At 42.3% G+C, this 19493-nt stretch overlaps 1 protein-coding gene across 6 annotated transcripts in view; it reads right to left on the bottom strand.

Annotated features, from left to right (window-relative positions):
* Positions 1 to 19493, bottom strand: part of TLN2 (talin 2) — a 414657-nt gene that overhangs the window by 110787 nt on the left and 284377 nt on the right. For 5 of the 6 annotated variants that reach the window (XM_028507760.2, XM_036034319.1, XM_036034322.1 and 2 more), the window contains 7 exons: positions 18361 to 18527; positions 15009 to 15137; positions 14380 to 14493; positions 12768 to 12881; positions 7887 to 8021; positions 5837 to 5965; positions 3843 to 3945 (listed from right to left, as the gene is read on the bottom strand). In XM_028507760.2, coding sequence (XP_028363561.1) covers positions 3843 to 3945; positions 5837 to 5965; positions 7887 to 8021; positions 12768 to 12881; positions 14380 to 14493; positions 15009 to 15137; positions 18361 to 18527 — 891 coding nt within the window. The remainder of the gene's footprint in view (positions 1 to 3842; positions 3946 to 5836; positions 5966 to 7886; positions 8022 to 12767; positions 12882 to 14379; positions 14494 to 15008; positions 15138 to 18360; positions 18528 to 19493) is intronic. The other variant, XM_036034328.1, reaches the window with a different exon arrangement.

The following is a 19493-nucleotide window of genomic DNA, read 5'->3' as shown; positions in this document are numbered from 1 at the left end:
CAAATTATCTCTACAATATACACACCAATGATTAACATTACATTAAAAAAAGGAACACAAGGAGATAAGATCAATGTGTAAAAATGAAGAGGAGAAAATAAACAGACAATACAAACAGGCCCATGTGTGATTCTGATATTGGGAGTTATTGGACCTGAACATTAAATAACTGTGATAAATACATTGAAGAAATTAGATAAGAGACATTCAGCAGAGAAATGGAAACTATAACAAAATGATCAAATGGCTATTCAAGTACTGAAAAATATGATAATTAAAATTAAAAATTCCACAGAAGATCGTGAAAGCAGAAAAACAGCTAGAGAGAGAAATCATGAGCTACAGATAAATCACAAGAAAAAATGAGAATGAAGCACAAAGAAGAAAAATTATGGCAAATACAGAAAAAAGCCTAGGAAACACACACAAAAAGTAAAAATGTCTAACATGGTAGCCAACGTCTACAAAGAGAAAGAGAGGGAAAAATGTGGCAGTAGTAATATTTGAAGATACAATGGTTGAAAGTTTTCCAAAAAAGCACAAACAAACAAACAAACAAAAAACCCAAAAAAACTCGTTGGTAAGACAACAAGTTCCAGTTGTAAAGGAGTACTACAACCCAAAGCAGGAAAAACATGCAAGGAAACTCCTCTAGGCACATGACTTGAAAACCAAAGGCTGAGAAAATTCAAAAAGCAAGTAGAGGGGTGTAATAAATTCACATTATCTGTAGAAGAGTAAACTGACAGCTGAATTCACAACAGAAATAAAGGAAGCCAGAAGACAATGGAATAACATCTTCAAAGGCTGGAAGAAAAGAACTGCCAACCTAAAATTTTATAATAATTGAAATTATCCACCCAAAAATAAAGGATGAACAAAGACATTTTTAGAAAACAAAATCTGAGCCCTGGCTGGCGTAGCTCAGTGGATTGAGCGCGGGCTGTGAACCAGTGTCGCAGGTTTGATTCCCAGTCAGGGTACATGCCTGGGTTGCAGGCCATGACCCCCAGCAACCACACATTGATGTTTCTCTCTCTCTCTCTCTCTCTCTCTCACACACACTCTCTCTCTTTCTCCCTCCCTTCCCTCTCTAAAAATAAATAAAATCTTTAAAAAAATAATAAATAAAAAATAAATAAATAAATAAATAATTAAAAAAAAAAAAAAGAAAACAAAATCTGAAGGAATAGGTCGCCGTAGACTCACACTAAAGGAGGTCATGAGGGGAGGTCTTCAGGTAGAAAGGACACAATCCCAGGAGGACACAGAAAGTCAGAAAGGAATGAAGAGCAATGGAGGTAAATGTGGGGGGAAGTCAACTGAGACCGACCGTGTGAAGCAACACTGAGACTGTACTGAGGAGACTAAAATGTACGTAAACTCAGGCAATAAATGAGTTGAAAAAAATGTAAAACAAGTTAAAGTGTGCCAAGATTCTTGCACTGTCCAGGAAGAGGTAAACACAGACTTATATTAAAAGAATAGGAAATAAATGTACAACTAACAAGCTAATCAAAGGCAGACAAAAGAATTTAACAAATATACATACATCTAAAAGAAGACAAGGAAGAAGAGAAAAGGGAATGTAGAACAGACAGGATATAAAGAAAAAAAAGTGAGACAATAGAATCAAACTTCAATATTATCAGTAATTACATTATATGTAAATAGACCAAATATCCCAAATGAAAGAAAAAGACAGTCACACTCACGAATAACTCCTTCCTCCACAATAGCACAACTACATGATACTCACAGGATACACATTAAATACAAACACACAGAAAAGTTTAAAGGGATGGGAAAAGATGTCTCATGTACACTATAATGAAAACAAAAGCTTCTAAGCAGAAAACTATATAAAAGTATTGAGAGAAAGGAAAATCTAAATAAGTGGAGGGACATACCTATTCACAGATTAGAAGACTGTGATAAAAGTCAATAATGTAAAGAAATCAATTACCCTCAAATTGACTCATGTAACCTAAGTAAAAAAAAAGTCTTTTCTGGGGGTGGTAGGTAGAAACTGACAGGCTGATTCTAGAATTATGTGGAATTGCAAAGGGCCAAGAATAGTCAACACTAACTCGAGGAAGAACATCAGTGTGGAGGACTCGCGTTATCAGACACTGACACCGAGTCTACATAAAACTGCGGGAATAAGGGAAGTGTGGTACTAAGTGAAGAATGGGCAATTAAAGCAATGGGAAAGAATACAAGATCAGAACCCAACTTGCACATATGTATGTTCATTCAATTTACGATGAAGTGGCTCTAGGACTACTGGGAAAAACAATGGTCATTCAAAAAGTGGTGCTAGGTCAAATGCATGTCCATATGGAAAAGAACTAAACTAGGTTCCTATCTGCACATACAAGACTCATCTCCACACTGATTGTACTTCTAAATGTGAGAAGTAAAACCACAAAACTTCTAGAATATAACAGAGAGAATAGCTTTATAATCTTGGAGAGTCAAAATTTCAAAATAGGATATAAAAAGTACTAACCATAAAGGAAAAGAAGTGTAAATTGGACTATATTAAAATTTAAATTTTGTTCATCAACAAACACCTTTAAGAGAGTAAAAAGCCACAAGATACAAGAAACATATATAAACCACAAAGCATACGTACAAATAAATAAGAACAGAAAACTCAAATTTAAAAAAATGGGCAAAAGACATGAACAGGCACTTCACAGAAGAAGATATCCAAATGGTCGAGGAACACACAAAAGGTCCTCAATTGCACTGTCCATCAGGGAAATGCAAATTCAAACCATAATGTGACACTACTCTGTCCCCAACAGAATGGCCATCACTGACAATGTGAAGTGGTGATGAGGATACAGAACAACTGGACCTTTCATTACTGAAGGAAGGAGCGTAGCTGACGAGCTGCCTGGCCCATGATCCAGCAGTTCCACTGAGATGTTGGAAATCTTCCATTATTTGATCGTGGTGGTGGTGGTTTTTGGGTACAATGCATTTGTGATAACCCATGAAAGTATACATTTAGGATGTATGTTCTCTTCTGGATGTATATTATACTTCAATAGTAATGTATATTTCAAATACACCAACAAAAATTCAAGTGATACCATTGTACAGCAAAAGTAAAACCCCATACCCATTTCTCCCCACCTGATTCCTACTCCCAGAGCCCCTCAGTTCTTTATGCTTTCTTCTGATTAATGTTGTATTTTCAAGCAATGGGCTTATACTGAAACTTCTCGATACTTTCATTTTAGATAGCCACAGACATCCTCCTGGATCTACTTCCTACAATGGTAACATTTCCTTTCTTACGAAACCTGGTGTTTTTCCTAGAGTTGGTAATTACACAATCTGGTCCTTACAGTGTACTCCTGTTCAGGGGTACCTGGTGTCTCCAGTACTCAAACTGTCTGTCTCTCTGCAGACCTTTAAGTTTTTGCTTAGTTGGCTCTTTCAGTTCCTACTTATTTGTCTCCTTCCATTTTGGAAAATTTCATTGATATCGTATTTGCTGTCATCTCCTCTCTTATTCTCTTTGACATTTTTGTCCCCCTATACTTTAGTGGGGTTTCAAGAGTCATACACAGATAGTCCCAGAAGTTTATAATTATTGTTTGCTTACAGTCTAATAGGGGTGAGACCCACTAACAGTTTTGGGGAGGCATACATTATTAGGTCTCTGTATGCAGATATCATTAAGTCCAGTAACAAGCATGTGGAAAGTGCTTCACAAATTATGTGTTGAACTGCTAAAAAAAAAAGTCAGATTTATTAAAACTCAACAAACTCCCACCCCCACGGTCCGCACCTGGCCGCATGCATCAGAAGGGTGCGAGCCTCACCTGTGTAGTGCTCGTTGCCTTGAGCCGCGCAGGTCAGCAGCTGCGCCATGGAGGAGCCCACCGCTTTGGATGTGCTTCCCAGGTCCTGAGCACATTTTTCCAGCTGTAAAATGTTCAAGGGGGAAGAGAACTTAGGAGAAAGGAAATTTACTGAGTCTTAGCTTAAAAACAGTGCAGATCAAGTCTTGGGCTTTAGCTCTTTTCCAACTAATACATCGATGGCACCAAGAAGTGGGGTGATAGATGGGAAATAGCCCAAGCTTCAGAATAAACAAATCTAGGTCCATACCTTTGCCCTCTGGTCTCTTCCCCCAAGTGCTAGCTTATAAGGGATTGGGTAAGTTACTGAACCTCTCTAAGCTTTGGCTTCTTGAGATTATAATACCTAGCTCAGAAGGCTCCAGAGAATTAAGGCATATAATCAACAAATGGCAGCTATTAGTATTATGCCTTTAGAGCTAACTTAGAAGGTCTGCAACAAATCCTTAGTGAGAATTAATAATGCCCTGGCAGGAAGTAGGCAGACATCCAGCCTGTGGGACCATTAACATTGTTCAATTTGATCATTATACTTTGAGGAGCTCTAACCAGAAGGAACTGCAATAGAAATAGAGGTTTGGAGTGGTACAGGAGATTTTGAAAACAGGCAAAGTGCTTGCTTTCCCATGAACAGCCCATCATCTTGCTTTGTAAATGGAATAAATAATTCAAAGAACAAAGGCAGTGAAGGCCTAGAGTATGGGTAATTACTTGATGACTAGATGAGGGCAACACTCTGGAAGAGCACTTCTAGGCATACTGCGGGAGTGCAGAAGGGCATCAGAGAATCTGCGCATTTTTTATCCCACGGCATGTTTTGCAAGGGAGACAGTGCTTTCAGATAAAAAATAGAGGCTGGTCCATTATAGCCAACAACATGTTGTAACACAGTACACATACTCTTCAAGGGCAAACAATTTCTTTAAAGCTCACATGGTGTTTCTTGCATTCTAACTAGTTGTTTTGTGTAAAGGCAACACTCAGGTCACACAAACCTCTCCTGGTCTCCCTGGAGTGCAGAGGTTTGCAAAGGGATAGACCTGGACCACATGGCAACACTGCTGGCCCCAGAGCCGAGCTTGCCTTTATTGCTAGCTGGGTGACTTCAGTCAAGTAACTTAACCTCTCTGAGTCTGAGTTTTCTCTTCCTTACAATTAGAGGTAGCCTGTCCCTGTGGATCCGGACTCAATCCTTTGTTCCTCCACTAACTGGCAGGTAAACATTGGGCAAAACAGTGAAAACATCTACACCTGTTTTCTCAGCTGTTAAAATGGGGTTAACAAAATTTGGTCATTAAGTTACTGTGAGGACAAGTTGTACCTGTGTGTATACAGTACATTATAAATGATGGTGTTTTATTAGCGATGCTCAGTCCTGTGTGAAGGAGGTGTGTATAAGTGAGGAGTGAGGCTAAAACTACAGCCAAGAAAACCTTGATGTGAGCATCAGGAGGAACTGCAACATGAAGGCTGTTCTTCCCAGTGCTTTGTGCTAAGTGAATGGTGTTTCTGTTTGTTTGCTTGTTTTTTAAAAACATGATTGTTGGCAGTATCTCCTGTACTTATCTTTCTAACCTCCCTGACACCCATTTCCTAGATAAAATGCCTGAGAGATGAGACTTGTGCACAGCTGGGTGACGACACAAGGTGGATCCAGAGAGCCAGGACTCCCAGTTGCAAACCTAGCCCGTCAGCTGCATTGGCCTTCTTCTCAGAAAAAGCTCGCAGGGTTAGGACACTGGCTGCAAACACTGGCTTGTGTCTTGTTTATACAGTTAGAGGGATGAGCATTAACAGCCAATCCCAGGAAAGCACACAGAACTAGCACCAGGGGCCCCCTCAGGGCGGTTCTAAAAAAAATGTGACAATTCCAAGGCTTTGCATTCAAAATGTCTGAAGTTCAGGAAGCCTCAGAGGATGGTAACAAAGGCAGTGCCCAGCCCCACACCTCTCACCGTTTCCCCTGGAAGTGGTTTTAGCTGACTCTCCACGGCGGCCATCTTTGCGTCCTGCAGTTCATTCTTAAGTGTCTGCACCGTGCTCAGAGCTGAATCGATTTCCATAGGACCGCAGGCTTCATGGGCCTGTTAACAGAGTTGGGAGTATGTGTACAGTCTGCTTGGAAGTGCCCCAGTATTCTGCAACATGTGCATTTTCTTTCTGGACATACCCCCAGTGGATCTCACACTCTAGCAACAGGATGCAAGGGTAGTGCGCATTTCCCAAGGTGACAGAAATCATCCTCAGTCAGAACCTTAGTCCTAACTTCCTTGAGTAATAAATTATGTATTTTTCATAATTGGATACACTTAAAAGTCTTCCTGAAGCTATTCTCTCTGAAATACATTTGGCTCTTAGACTAAGAGGATTCTTATTTGCTGTGTCTGGGTTCTAGAGACAGGGCACCCAGCACAGCATGTGCCCGCAGAGAGGCCTGAGAGGCCCTGTAAGTATGTAAATGAGGGAAGAAAGGAGGAAATGAATGAATGAATCCGTGTCTCCGGGACCAAGTCTTTACTGACCTATTGATTCTCTTTACAAATTTCTGGATTATAAACCATTATTCTTTCATGCTGAAGACTGTGCAAGATTTTATTCCTTAGTAATTTAATAAAATTTCATTTTCTTGACCATATACAATATTGATCTCCAATTATTTTCATAATCTCCCAATACATATATGTTAATAAATTATATAAATGTATAACTATGGATTATACGTGTATATTAAATACTGATAAATCTGAATTTCTTTCCTTCTTTAGGTAATAGTAACAGCAGCAGCAATAAACACTAATTGACTTATTTCTATGTGTCGGTAGTACACAGCGAGAAAATTGGGCACTGAGAGATTAACTAACTTGCTTAGGTTGGAAAATTAGCCAACCGCAAGGCTAGAATTTGAACTCGGCAGCCTGACATTCTTCACCCTTATGCTATGTAAAAAATATCTGAAAGCTCTCAGTGTTTTCCTGTACACAGTGGACCATCTTGCTTGAGTCCCACTTTGAGGCTCACTGCTCCAGAGCCGTTGCTTGAGGTGGGTGTGTGTCTAAGGCTCACTGACGAAATCTGTTAAAATTCAGATGCTCTGTGTCCAGAGATTCTGATTTGGTTGTGTAGAGCAAGGCCCACGGAGCTGTACCCTAAATGCCCCAGCTGACCCCAGTACAGATGGTCTTTGGATCTCTCTCTGAGACACAACCGCTCAAAGTACTTTTTACTGGATATAATCTAAAGCTCTGGATATTCTTCTTTGGTGATAAAGGGCACTGTTCCCGTTAAGAATGCAAATCAGCTGCTCTCCTTCTTCCCTTGTTCGGGGATGAGGCTGTCTGTTTCTATAAAGGGACTGTTACAGGGGGAATATGAATTCATGCCAGAACGTCTTGCTAATGCCACATCAAACAGTGTGGTAATGAGGCCTTGTGGTAATTAATAAGTTCCAGAGACAGAAACTCATTAATCCCTAATTCTATGTGACTGAGGACTTTGTTAAGGCGAATGCTCCCACTTAAGATGTGAAAAACTTTCAGGGCAAAAACTATAATATACACAGCTCCCCAAAAAGAGTTGATTCCTAAATAATTTGTTATTACATTCACAAGATGATAGCTGGAAGATAAGATCACTCTGGCCCACAATTTACCTGGCACCAAGAAACTGATGACTACTAGTCTCCCCTATGATTCTGGGGGTGGGGGGGTGGGGGGGTGGAGAAGACCACTGCTTGTCCCAGGGTATGGGAGAAGGCGGGGTGTGCAACCTGAACTAGTTTAATGAAAGTCATCTGTAACCAGAAGGTGATAAGTCTAAGAGACTGTGGCTAAAAGTGGTAAAAGCCAATGTACATTCAGGGCATCTGTAATGGTCATGCCAATGAAATGGACAAGAACTATGCCCAGCGGTGCCCAGGCCCTGGGTAGCACCCAGGTTACACAAGCAGGAAGGAATCAAAAGCCCCTTTCCCAACAGGCTAACTTGTGTGACAAGGGGTCCACTTGCCTTCTGTGAGGCGGTACGCAGCTCCGCCAGGCTGGTGGCGAGATTCTTGGCACACTGGCTCAGCTGCATGGCGGCAGCCTGGTCACTCACAGTGGGCACTGCGGCTTTGGCAGAGGACACCATCTTGCTTCCAGGCTGTAGAGAGACAGGCAGAAAGTGAGGCAGTTCCTGGGCAGTAGAGAGAAAGCTGACCCAGGCAGCAAGGCGGCCACATCAGCCAGAACTTACTCTAAAACGAGGAGTATGAAAACCATCTACATTCCCCCAGAAAATTCCCACCCCAGATCAGACACTGGAGGCCAGGACGTTCTAGGAATGTTGAAACAACCAAATAAAAGGCTGTGTCAATGGGGTAGGGGCAAAATTGGGATAGTGGCTTGAAATTCTCATTTAAAACAGATTTCAAAGAGAGTTTCTTATTAAATATGGTTCTTTGTGTTTCCTAGAATAGCTCTTTAACTATGTCTGAAATATACCCCAAACATTATTTTTTAAAAATATAGGCAAACAAAATGAAACAAATAAAATGACCTGTTACATTTCTTGTTACCCAGGATAATTTCACCATGCATGAAGTGTCTGTGCTCATGCACATATATCATACAATTTACTCTATTTTCAAACTCCTTGTTTTACATATTCTATCTTTTAAATAGCTATACACTTTACATTTCACATGTTAATATTTTGCAGTCCTGTAATGTTGAGCATGTTTTCATTTTTCCAACATAACAAACAATGGTAGGATAAACACTTCTGTAGCTAAAATTTTGTACATGTTCCTAATTTTTTCTGTAAGTTTTTAAAGGTACAATTTCTGGAGCAAAGAATATACATATTTTTAAGGGTTTCAATATGCAGGCTATACAAATATTCTTAGTAAAGTTGTAACAAATTGAAGTGCCAGGTCATAGATACTAAGAATAGTTAATGTTTTTAATATTTAAGAATTCATGAGAACTCAAGAAAACCAGCATGAATGTTCAAAAAGCAAACAAATATCTAAAACAAGAAATTGTGAAAAACAAGGAAATGCAAAATCAAACAATAAGAACTTTACCAAGTAAACTGGTAAAAGATTATTATTTATTTTTTAAATTATATTTTATTGAGTATGCTATTACAGTTGTCCTAATTGTTCCCCCTTTTTCTCCCTCCACCGAACAACCCCCACTCTCTCAGGCAATCCCCACACCATTGTTCATGTCCATGGGTCATGCATATTGTTCTTTGGCTACTCCATTTCCTATACTATACTTTACATCCCCATGGTTATTCTGTAACTACATATTTGTACTTCTTACTCCCCTTGCCTCTTCATTCTCCCCATGCCCCGCTCACATTTGGCAACCATCAAAATGCTCTCCATATCCACAATTCTTGTTTGCTTAGTTCATTTTTTAGATTCGATTATTGATAGATATGTATTTTTGACATTTTGTTGTTCATAGCTTTGATCTTTTTCTTAAATAAATAAGTCCCTTTAACATTTCATATAATAATGGTTTGGTGATAATCAACTCCTTTGGTTTTTTCATGTATGGGGAGCTCTTTACCTGCCCTTTGATTCTAAATGATAGCTTTGCTGGGTAGAGCAATCTTGGCTGTAGGTCCCTGCTTTTAATAACTTGGAATATTATTTGTCAATCCCTTCTAGCCTCCAAAGTTTCTTTTGAGAAATCAGCTGATAGTCTTATGGGAACTCCCTGGTAGGTAACTATCTGCTTTTCTCTTGCTGCTTTTAAGATTCTCTCTTTATCTTTAACCTTTGGCATTTTAATTATGATGGGTCTTGGTGTGTTCCTCTTTGCATCAACTTCTTTGGGACTCCCTAAGCTTCCAGGAATTGTATGTCTATTTCCTTAACCAAATTGGGGAAGTTTTCTTTCATTATTTTTTCAAATAGATTTCCAATTTCTTGCTCTTTCTCTTCTCCTTCTGGCACCCCTGTGATATGAATGTTGGACCTCTTGAAGTTGTCCCAGAGGCATCTAATAGATTGCTCATCTCCATTTTCTTTAGTTCTTTTTCTGGAGTTTTGATCTGCTTTTTCATTCAGACCATGTCTCTTTATCTCCTCATTTTGGCAGCCTCCCTGTGTTTGTTTCTATGTATTGGGTAGAGCTGCTATGACTACCTGTCTCGGTAGTATGGCCTAATGTGGTAGGTGTCCTGTAGGGTCCAGTGACACAACCTCCCCTATAACCCAAGCTGGGTATTTCATGTGGGCTGAGTACACCTTCCTCTTGTAGTTGAGCCTTGATTGTTGTTGGTAGGTCAATGGGAGGGATTTACCCAGGCCATCAGCTGTAAGGACTGGCTGTGACCACTGATCACCAACTTTTGCCCTTCATGAAGGATCTGCTGTTCAGGAGCAGGGAAATGGTACTCTGGTGTGGTCTGTAGCTGCCCGCTCGGTGCACAGGCTCTGGGGTTTCCTGGGTGGTGCAGATCAAAGTCAGCTCACACCTGTGTCCTGCCCCGGGCCACCATACATGAGCTATAAAGCAATCTGAGATGGTTCCTACTTGTGCTGGGCTTGGAGATTCCCAGGGGAAGCCAAATCTAGGCTGGCTGCTACTAGTGTTGGGCCTGGGGCCACTTAGCAAGAAGTACAGGAGCTGGGGGCTTACTGAGGCCATTTGTTGCTTGTTTGAGAGGATTTAGGAAGTTGTGAAGCAGGAGCCAAGACCAGCCATTCATATGGAAAAGTCACAGTTAACAGTTTGGGTGGGATGCAGTCTCAGGAGATCTCCAAAGCAGGGCTAACAGTGTTAGCCAGGTTGATAGAGTCTCAGATATGGCACCTGCCTGCTGGCTCTGCAGTGGGGAGGGCTCAGAAGAGGGACAATGGCTTATGTCTGCCTTTCTGTCTGGGAGAAAGCTGTGCCCCAGTGCCTGCCTTGATGCCAGACACTTCAGTTCCTCCCTATACGCCACTGGTGCCTTTCAAGCTGCTACCCTGGTGCTTGAGCTCAGAGAGAGAGGCTGAGCAAGTCTCTGTGTGGGTTCTTTAAGGGGAACTGCCTGGGACTCTAGAAGTTTCTTCCAAAAACTCAATCCCTGCTGGCTTTCACACCCAGAAGTTATGGGGACTTATCTTCCTGGCATTGGAACCCTAGAGGTGGGGGTGCTGGTGTGGCACTACAACTCCTCATTCCTGAGATGTCCCTCTCAAAATTTTGTCCACAACATGTGGATGTGGGACCAGCCCATTCTGTGTCTCTGCCCCTCCTACCAATCTGGATGGATGAGATTCCTCTAATGTCATAGTTGTCAGACTTCGATTCAACTCGATTTCCGACAGCTCTGTGTGACGATTGTTTCATATTTTAGTTTTAATTTTGATGTGGTTGTGTGAGGAAGTGAGCCGTGTTTACCTATGCCACCATCCTGATCAGAAGTCTAAAAACCTGTTTTTAAAAAATGCTTGATTCCCCAACTTGGAAAAGATGTATTAAAATGCGTGCTCCACATACTGCTAGTTGTAAATTCAGATTCATTCAGCCTTCTGGAGAGGCATTTTACAACATGCATGAAGACAGTTTTTGATCTGCCAATACCATTTCTATTTATTTCTATCTCTGCCTTATTCTTGTAAAGATGTGATGGGTCAATGATACAAAATTAAACAACAAAATAAAAAGGAAAAACGAGGGAAGGGACAGCGTGGACCCTGGAACACATCCACACTGCCCTACCCCAGGCCCTACAGTCCCAGTCAGCAGGGGGGCAACACACCCGGCCCCAGGCCCTCTAACACCTAAAGGAAAAAAGAAACACCTTGTCTGAGCCGCAACTCCCAAAGATGAAAACAAGCGGCTTGCAATCCCATTTCTAGAAATTTGCCTTCAGGAAGTAAATCAAGAGGGGCAAAAGGCACGTGGAAAGACTTTCATCCTATCACAGGTTGTTTGGATGGCAAGTAATTAAAACAATGTATATGTGCAATGATGGGAAAACAGCTAAACACTGAGTATAGCCTGATGATAAAATATTATTCAAACTCATAAATGCTCATAATATAATAGTTAACAAGAAAAACAGTCTATATACAATGAATGTGAAGTAAAAAATATACACACACGTGTGTGTGTTTGTGTGTCTATAGTTAAAAATAAGTGGAACTACATCAAACTTTTCACCTCCTATCTCTGTACGTAGGGTCTATGGCACTTGAAAAATTAACCAAATGAATGTAACAATGGGTCCTGTGACTGTAGGTTCAACTAGACAGGGGCAGAGAAGTGAACTGCCTAATCCCATGAACTGTTTCTGAGGCACAGGAACAGAAAGAGCTCAAAGATTTGAATACAAGAAATACGTATAAAGGGAGTTTTCCCACGATAATCTCTTTTTATTTAATTTTCCTTGAAATAAATCCACCCCTCACCCATAAGACTGACAATACTTATTCATTCCACAATTGCCATAAGAAACCATCACACCTTTGAAGAAGATGCACCCACCATTTCTTGTCTTCTGGGCTATGAATAATAGCATCAGACTCTCTGGAAACTAGAAAACCAAAAGCAATACCCAGGGCTAGGTTGTTCATCAAACTTGCAGCCTGTTAACATGTTCTCTCTCATAGAAGATAAAGAAAGATGATATTCCCAAGAAAAATAGATTACGTGCCCTCTCCTGGGGCAATTTCCCTTCATATAAGCATTTTGCTTTACCCAGCTGGATCTACCCCTCCTGAAACTGCACATATAAAGAGGAGGCTTCAAGGTCAGCTTACTGCAAAGACTTTGCTATGGCTGTGGAATTCCTGAATTTCTCTCCTTAAGGATATAGGGCATGTTCTGCCCAGTAGCGGGGAGGGGGTCGTGGGGGGGTGGGCTCCGGGTATAACCAAGGTGAGTCCTTCTGTGTTACCTGGAGGAAGTTCTGGCTGGAGATGATGAGAGCCAGCTGGGCACTGAGGTCTTCTGCTTGGGCTTGGCTCCCTCTCACCCCCTGGACCAGCTGAGGGATGTGATCAGCCACCGCCTATGGGAAGCAGGAAAATTAAAACTGAGCACATCTCCCATGATGAACGACTAAAGCAGGGGGGAAAATGACCCAAATGATAAATGTTTTTGGATGTGCCATCACTCCAGGGCATGCCTGCCCCAGGCCTTGGATTTACACAGCATCTTTCCCTAGCCAGGGCCTTACCAACCCTGAGTCTAACACAGATCCTCTAGGTACCTTTTCCCACACATGTCCACCTACCCTGGGGTCCCAAGGGTCCCAACCCACTCAGCCATAATGAGGCCTTAAAAGAATGTCCCCAGTTCCAATTCACATTACCTGGGCGCATTAAGGTTGAAAACTTAGAATCCAAGAATCTACGCAGTGCACTGGTGGATCGACTCAAGTCATACGGCCCCACATCAGAAGGAAGTGAGGGAAGCACTGAACTACCAGCACATGTCAGCGCTTCTGTGCCTTACTTCGCAGGGGCACATTCTGTCCATCAGCTTTCACATCTCCATGGCTCCTCTTCCTCTGTTCTAAGTAGCCTTTCTCATTTCTCAAACTGGAAACCCCAGCACCACCCAGGATGGAGGACGGAGGAGCAGCAGCCCTGAGGTGAGTCCACTTTAAAGTGACCATCTCCCACCGTGACCCAGGAGGCCGAGTGGTCCCCTCAGAAGTAAAGCCATTTCTGAAGTAGAAGTGGCAACAGCCCTTACATGTGAGTGATTTCCCAGGGGAGATGCGAACCACGGAGGAGGGCAGTGAGCTCTCAGTACCCAAGGCACAGCCAGGCATGCCTCTCCAGCAGGCTCCCACTGCTAACGGCAGACCGTTTCAGGGGACTTCAGTCAAGACACACTGCCAACACGTGGGCAATGGCTACACAATTGAGGGGTCTCCTTGGAGGGTGAGTGCCCTGGGCCCTCAGAGAAGGCAACCAAGGTGTTTTACTGTGCCCTTCGTAGTCCCTTGGCTTTGACGTGCCATCAAGGCCCAGGTATCAGAAAAACAGAGAGGCAACAACAGAAAGCACCAAAGCACATGGCCAGGGAGGCCAAAGGAGATGAAATAAACCCCCGAGGTGCAATCAGCCCGAAGCAGGAAATCAGCCGGCTCTGATGAGGCCCGGTTGGCTGCGGAGGCCCACCTCTCAAAGGGAGAAAGGCCCTCTCGAAATTCAATGCTTTGTTACTATTTCAGGGCCGGAAAATGGTCTCATCATTGATCCTCCTTGATTGGTCTCTTGAAAAGAAAGAAGAGAATCTAGACAAAGGAAAGATAGTGCTGGAAAAAACATACTCTCCCTTCACACAGGCTGTCCACTTAATAGACAAAACCCAGACCTCTGTGTGTGTGTGCTCGTGTGTGTGCTCGTGTGTGTGAGAACACCTGGAACAGGGAGCCTGAACAAACTGGATTAGGGGCCTTGGCGATCAGACGTAACTGAATTAGCAGGGCACTTGGAGTTCTAATGCTATCAGGGTTATCTACAGCAGACCTGACTCTCTGGCAGCTGAAACCTCACCTTGCAGCTCTGGACCAGCTGCTGCTGGGCTGCAGGGTTCTTGTTGGACACGGCCGCATTCTGGGAGGCAGCGATGGTCTGTGTGGCCGCAGCGGCAGCTTGCTTTGCTGCCACCTGGAGAGGAGAGGAGAGGGAGAGGAGGTGAGCCAACATGCACACATGCACGTTTGTGTATGTCCCTTCCCTTAAAGGGCTGGCACTGGACAGCTGCTCATGTAAGAAAGGGACCCCAGACACAGACCGTGCCTTTCAAATACCACTGATGATCCTGACCCGTCAATGACATGGGTGTGGGCATCCTCCAATGCCAGAAAAAAGACTGGGGGCCCTCCTGAAAAGTATCTTTTTGAATTTCATTTGGGAATATTAAACTGGGAAAAGGCTTTGGCTCTCTAAAATCATGAAGCAATTTTTTGAATTGTGTCAATGTGCCTAAACCATTGAGCTTAAATGTGCAATGTACCTAAACCAACATTTCAAATTGTTCCTAATACCTAAACCGTGACACTCTATCACCAATCTTGATTTAGCTTCCTTTGTGTGGGTTTTGCCTTACTGATCTGATTATACTTTCAAAGAACTCTTTGCCACCTAAAATGAACATCCAGAACATCAGCCTCTGTACTGACCTCCAGTCGGTTGACAATTTTTTTTTTAATAGCGTTCTGGGCAGCAGCGTTGGTGGCCACACGGAGACCTTCCGCGGCTTCTCGCAGCCTCTGCTGCTGGTCCTCATTCTCGGGGTTGGCTGCAGCCCCCTGGGGGAGTGCAAACAAACATTTCATGCCACAGACACTGAATTTATATCTTCAATTTTGCTTTTTCCTAGTAACACAAAGTATCTGGAAGAGAGAGCCAAATGCTTCAAGCAGTATCGTCATGATAAAGATGTTTCCTTTCAACATCAACAAAAACCTACCGGTAGAAACCCAATAGTAACAATTAAACACATGAGAACACAGCCTTGGTCGTCCATATATATTAACATGTGGCCCAAACACCCATTATTTAAAAGTTGTTACGATAAATCTCCCTCTGCCCATATCTCTCAGAGAGAATTTTATTTTAATTGGCGTGACAGACACATGTCACTACGGAAAGAGTCCCCTCTCCTGTGGCATGGGTAAATGTGGATGGGCTAGGGTTACAGTGTAACACAGGAATGGGGGGGGGGCAGGGAGACAGGAATGCCAACCAAAATGCTGTAGGGAAATACTGTTCACGACAGACCTTGTCTCAATGCTGCATTCCTAGAGAGCAGGTTGGAACGTACAGTGAAGTAGAACAGGGGAATCAAAGAGAGAAATCTCAAGGCCCTGCCCTGGCCAGGAAAGAGGAAGGCGCGGGCACCACCCACGGACACACTTCCTCTGTGTGACTCCACGGCCCTTTCACTGCGTTGCTGCAGGCTTGAGTGTCTTGGGGCCTTAAGTGGAATTGAATTGGATGGGTGGGATTTGAAGTAGGGAAAGGCTAAAGGTAGTGCAGGGAGGGGATGTAATTTTACTGTACAGTGACTCAACAAAGGCTTAAAGTGCACCCAGCCTTCCAGTTCCGCCTGCAGTAAAGGCGGCAGTCAAGGCTTTTCTCACAGGGCCTGGGTGCTGTGCGACCAGCGCTTGACACACAGGTGAACGAGCTTCCGCCAACACTTTAAGATAAGAATATTTGCTCACGAGACAGAGCTAACAGGAGAAATAAATATGCTGACTGTCAAATATCAATTTTCTGAACATCTACATTTTCCAAATGGCCAGTTGTCCAAATGTACCAATTTATATGAACCTATATCTCTAAACTATTTGTAAGTTCATACTGGATGGGATCGTTAACATCTGTGACAGAACCATGTTTGCAATTCTCTCGAATATAATCTTCTATTCTTTAAAACCTTAACTTTGGTCAGTAGTCCTGATTTTGTGTTTCTAGCAACTAAAAAATCCATATTTTTGCATTTCCTGTGGGAAAGGATTGTTTGGGCTACTTTTGCCATCTTTTGCACGCTTATGAAAGTCATTTTACTTTCCTGGTTATTGGGTTTGTTTGTCTGTTTATTTGGGGGGAAATCACAACACCTACGTTTGTTGAATGAGTTGACAGACAACCGATATCATGTGTATTTTTTAAGCCGCCCCTTTATCTATGTCCTGAGTGGCACGCCAGCCTTCATTTTACATTCTGAGCAGCCGCAAACATCAGTCCTGAGTGCGGAAATGCTGCACTTTGTACTGATGTGGGTGTTGGGGTCCTTCCTTAGCAATGTCTTTTTTTTCTGATGATAGTGTGTTAGCTACGGAATAGTAATGTTGGCCTGAAATCTTAGTTACTAGTTATAAAAATATATTTTTTCTGCTCCTTAAACACATTCTTTGTTAGTCTAACCCATAATATGTCCTTTAGCTTGCAAGAAAATTCAGCAAGTTAAAATACTGCCATGAGGACAAAGTGACTTTTAACTAAAAGTTAAAATAATTTACAAAACACTTAATATTGCTCCATAGTATATAAACAATCAGAAATAACTTTAAAAAGTTTTTGGTAACTCATGCATTCGGTGACTGAGTCTGGGGAGCACTGTACCTCTAGAAACTAATGTGCCTGCCAACCCTGGCCTGGTCCTGGTGTGCGACAGCGGGTTTGTTCTTTGCGTTTAATCTCCTGATTTGTGAAATAGGGGCTGATTAGATTTTTCAGTAAGGTTCTTTCCAGTCTAGCAAGTAATTTTTATGAACATGAGGGTTTGCTTAAAATAGCTTTATTGAGCTTCAGAAGGGGAAAAAAAGAAACGAAACTAGTAAAAACCATAAAGACATGTACTATGATACAAAACCCTAATGTGCATTTTTGCTAAAAGGGGCGGTTGGCTAAGAGGAGAGCTTCTCAGCTGAAACAGCGACCAGGAGGCAGGAAGGAAGCTCAGACCCTGCCCCTCTTTGGGTTTCTCCTCAGTCCTGCTCCTCCCACATCCCAAAGAACACTCAGCCCCTAGGGGAATACCACAGTGCATCTACAGGGCTCGCCCCATGCCATGATACATTTTAAGGGAAGTAATTCACATACTGGCTGAGATACACTCATATGCTGTTGGAGGCCAGGGACATAAGATAAGATATGGGTATGTTTAATGAATTTTAAATGCATAGAAATATATTAAACATGTTATTTGGGGGGTATGAAGTTCAAGGTGATTTTTATTTTCTTATTTACACTTATCTGCATTTTCTACTGATTCCACAAGAAACATGTGCTAGTTGCATAATAAAAGCAAAACAGAAAAATATAACCTTATCCATTTTAAACAGTTCTCTCCTAGAGGCAGGCATCAGAATCTCCTGTGGAACACGCACACACACACACACACCAGTGCCCTCATGAATCAGGACCTTTGGGGTGAAATTGAGGTGGGTGGCCTTAGGGGACTGTGAAACAGACCCCCAGGTTAAGAATTACTGGCTTTTAGAAGAATCATGACACAGTGTTGCTGCCCAAAAGCACAAAGCTGACTCTTAATTCTTCATTCAAACTCTTCCATGATATATTAAATTGCTATTGCGATTTGAAGAAGAGTGAGGCAGGCAGCACTCTGCTACACAAAGTCATGATCGGAGCACAGCTGAGAAGTCAAATGGAGGGCAAAGTAGCAGAACAGCTGCAGGAAGAAAAGCAGTGGAAAGTCTCGACTTTAAATGAATCACCACCTTCAGTAAAGCCAATGGCGATGACCCGGTGGAAGACCAGTGCTCACTGAGCAGGGACTCTGCTGCCTATGGCTGTCAGCACTGCTCCCTGAAGAGCTTTGTTCATGTGTCCAAGACCTTGTCCTTCCACTTGAACAAAGTTAAACATTACAAAGCCATCATGGGTTTTAAACAAACAGAAATGCGCACTTGGCTGACTATTCTCTATCTTGAAGATACCTTCTAAATCCTAACTTTTAGTAACGTTCACTTGTCAGTTTGAACAAACCCGATGTAACAATACCTTTGCTGCTTCCACCATGCGAGCAGTGGAGTCGGCCAAGAGCTTTGCGGCTGCCAGGAGCTTCTTTGAATTCTCCATGTCGATTTCAGCCTCTGCGTCGGACCTCATGGCATTGACAAGGTCTGAGGTGGCCTGGGCCAGGACCCGGGCCTGGCGCACCATTTCCCCTAGAGGGTGGGAGTCAGGATATGGTCTGTTTGTCTGCTTTCTAAAACGTGGGGTAAAATCTCAGGATGCAGCAATCTTGTCTCTATTCTGCTGGCGAGTGGGATGGAGAGAAGTAAGTTCCATACTCTATTCTTAAGGGCTGCAGCCGATTTAGACCCAGAGTCAAAAATAGTGCCCGTGGCTACCGGACTGTATGCCCCAAACACAGTCGAGTTCAATCTTTAATTATGAGAAATAAAAGTGACATATGCAATCGAAAAGGAGCTCTTGATAAAGAGAAGGCAGGAAACAAAAGTATGTGGATTTATTATGTGCATTGACATGTAGTAAATAGTATATAGAAAATATTATTTACCTCATGTCAAGAACTGCTTACATGAAAGCCCCTAGAATAAATTCTTGGAGTAATGTGCATAGGAAACATTTTCAGATTTTAAATTTATGTGCATGCTACTTAACACCAGATAAGTCATACCACATAACCTAAGTCTGTCATTTGGTTCTCGCTACCAGGAAGCACAGACCCCAGTTTCATGCACAAATGCTAAGATTTGCTTTGGGCCAGTTTTCCCTATTTATTTTCCCTTTGCAAACCCTTCCTTCCCAATACTGGTTTTGATCTTGTTATTAGTAATTGTTTGATTTTATTGCACCAGTGATTTTACTGAAACCCACTTCAACTCCTTTTTGAAAGTGGGAGGGATATAGAGTCAACATTAAAAATAAAACTGTTGAATTGTAAGGGGCCTCTTCCCCTCTCAAAGTTCTTTTGAGAAGAACGCTTAAGTACTGTAACATTAAACACAAAAAAAAGCTTTCAGGAAAATAAAAATGTGCTAAATTCAAGGTATTGTGGATGGATCTTGGAACAACAATAAGAATACATCACTACGGGAAAAACTGGTGAAATCCAAATAATGTCTGCAGTTGAGTTAACAGTGATGTAGCAGCGCTGAACTCCCAGT

The sequence above is a fragment of the Phyllostomus discolor genome, chromosome 1, assembly GCF_004126475.2.
Source record: "Phyllostomus discolor isolate MPI-MPIP mPhyDis1 chromosome 1, mPhyDis1.pri.v3, whole genome shotgun sequence".
NCBI classification, from domain to species: domain Eukaryota; kingdom Metazoa; phylum Chordata; class Mammalia; order Chiroptera; family Phyllostomidae; genus Phyllostomus; species Phyllostomus discolor.
The sequence above is the reverse complement of the archived record's forward strand: the minus strand, read 5'-3'. Positions and strand labels throughout refer to the sequence as shown.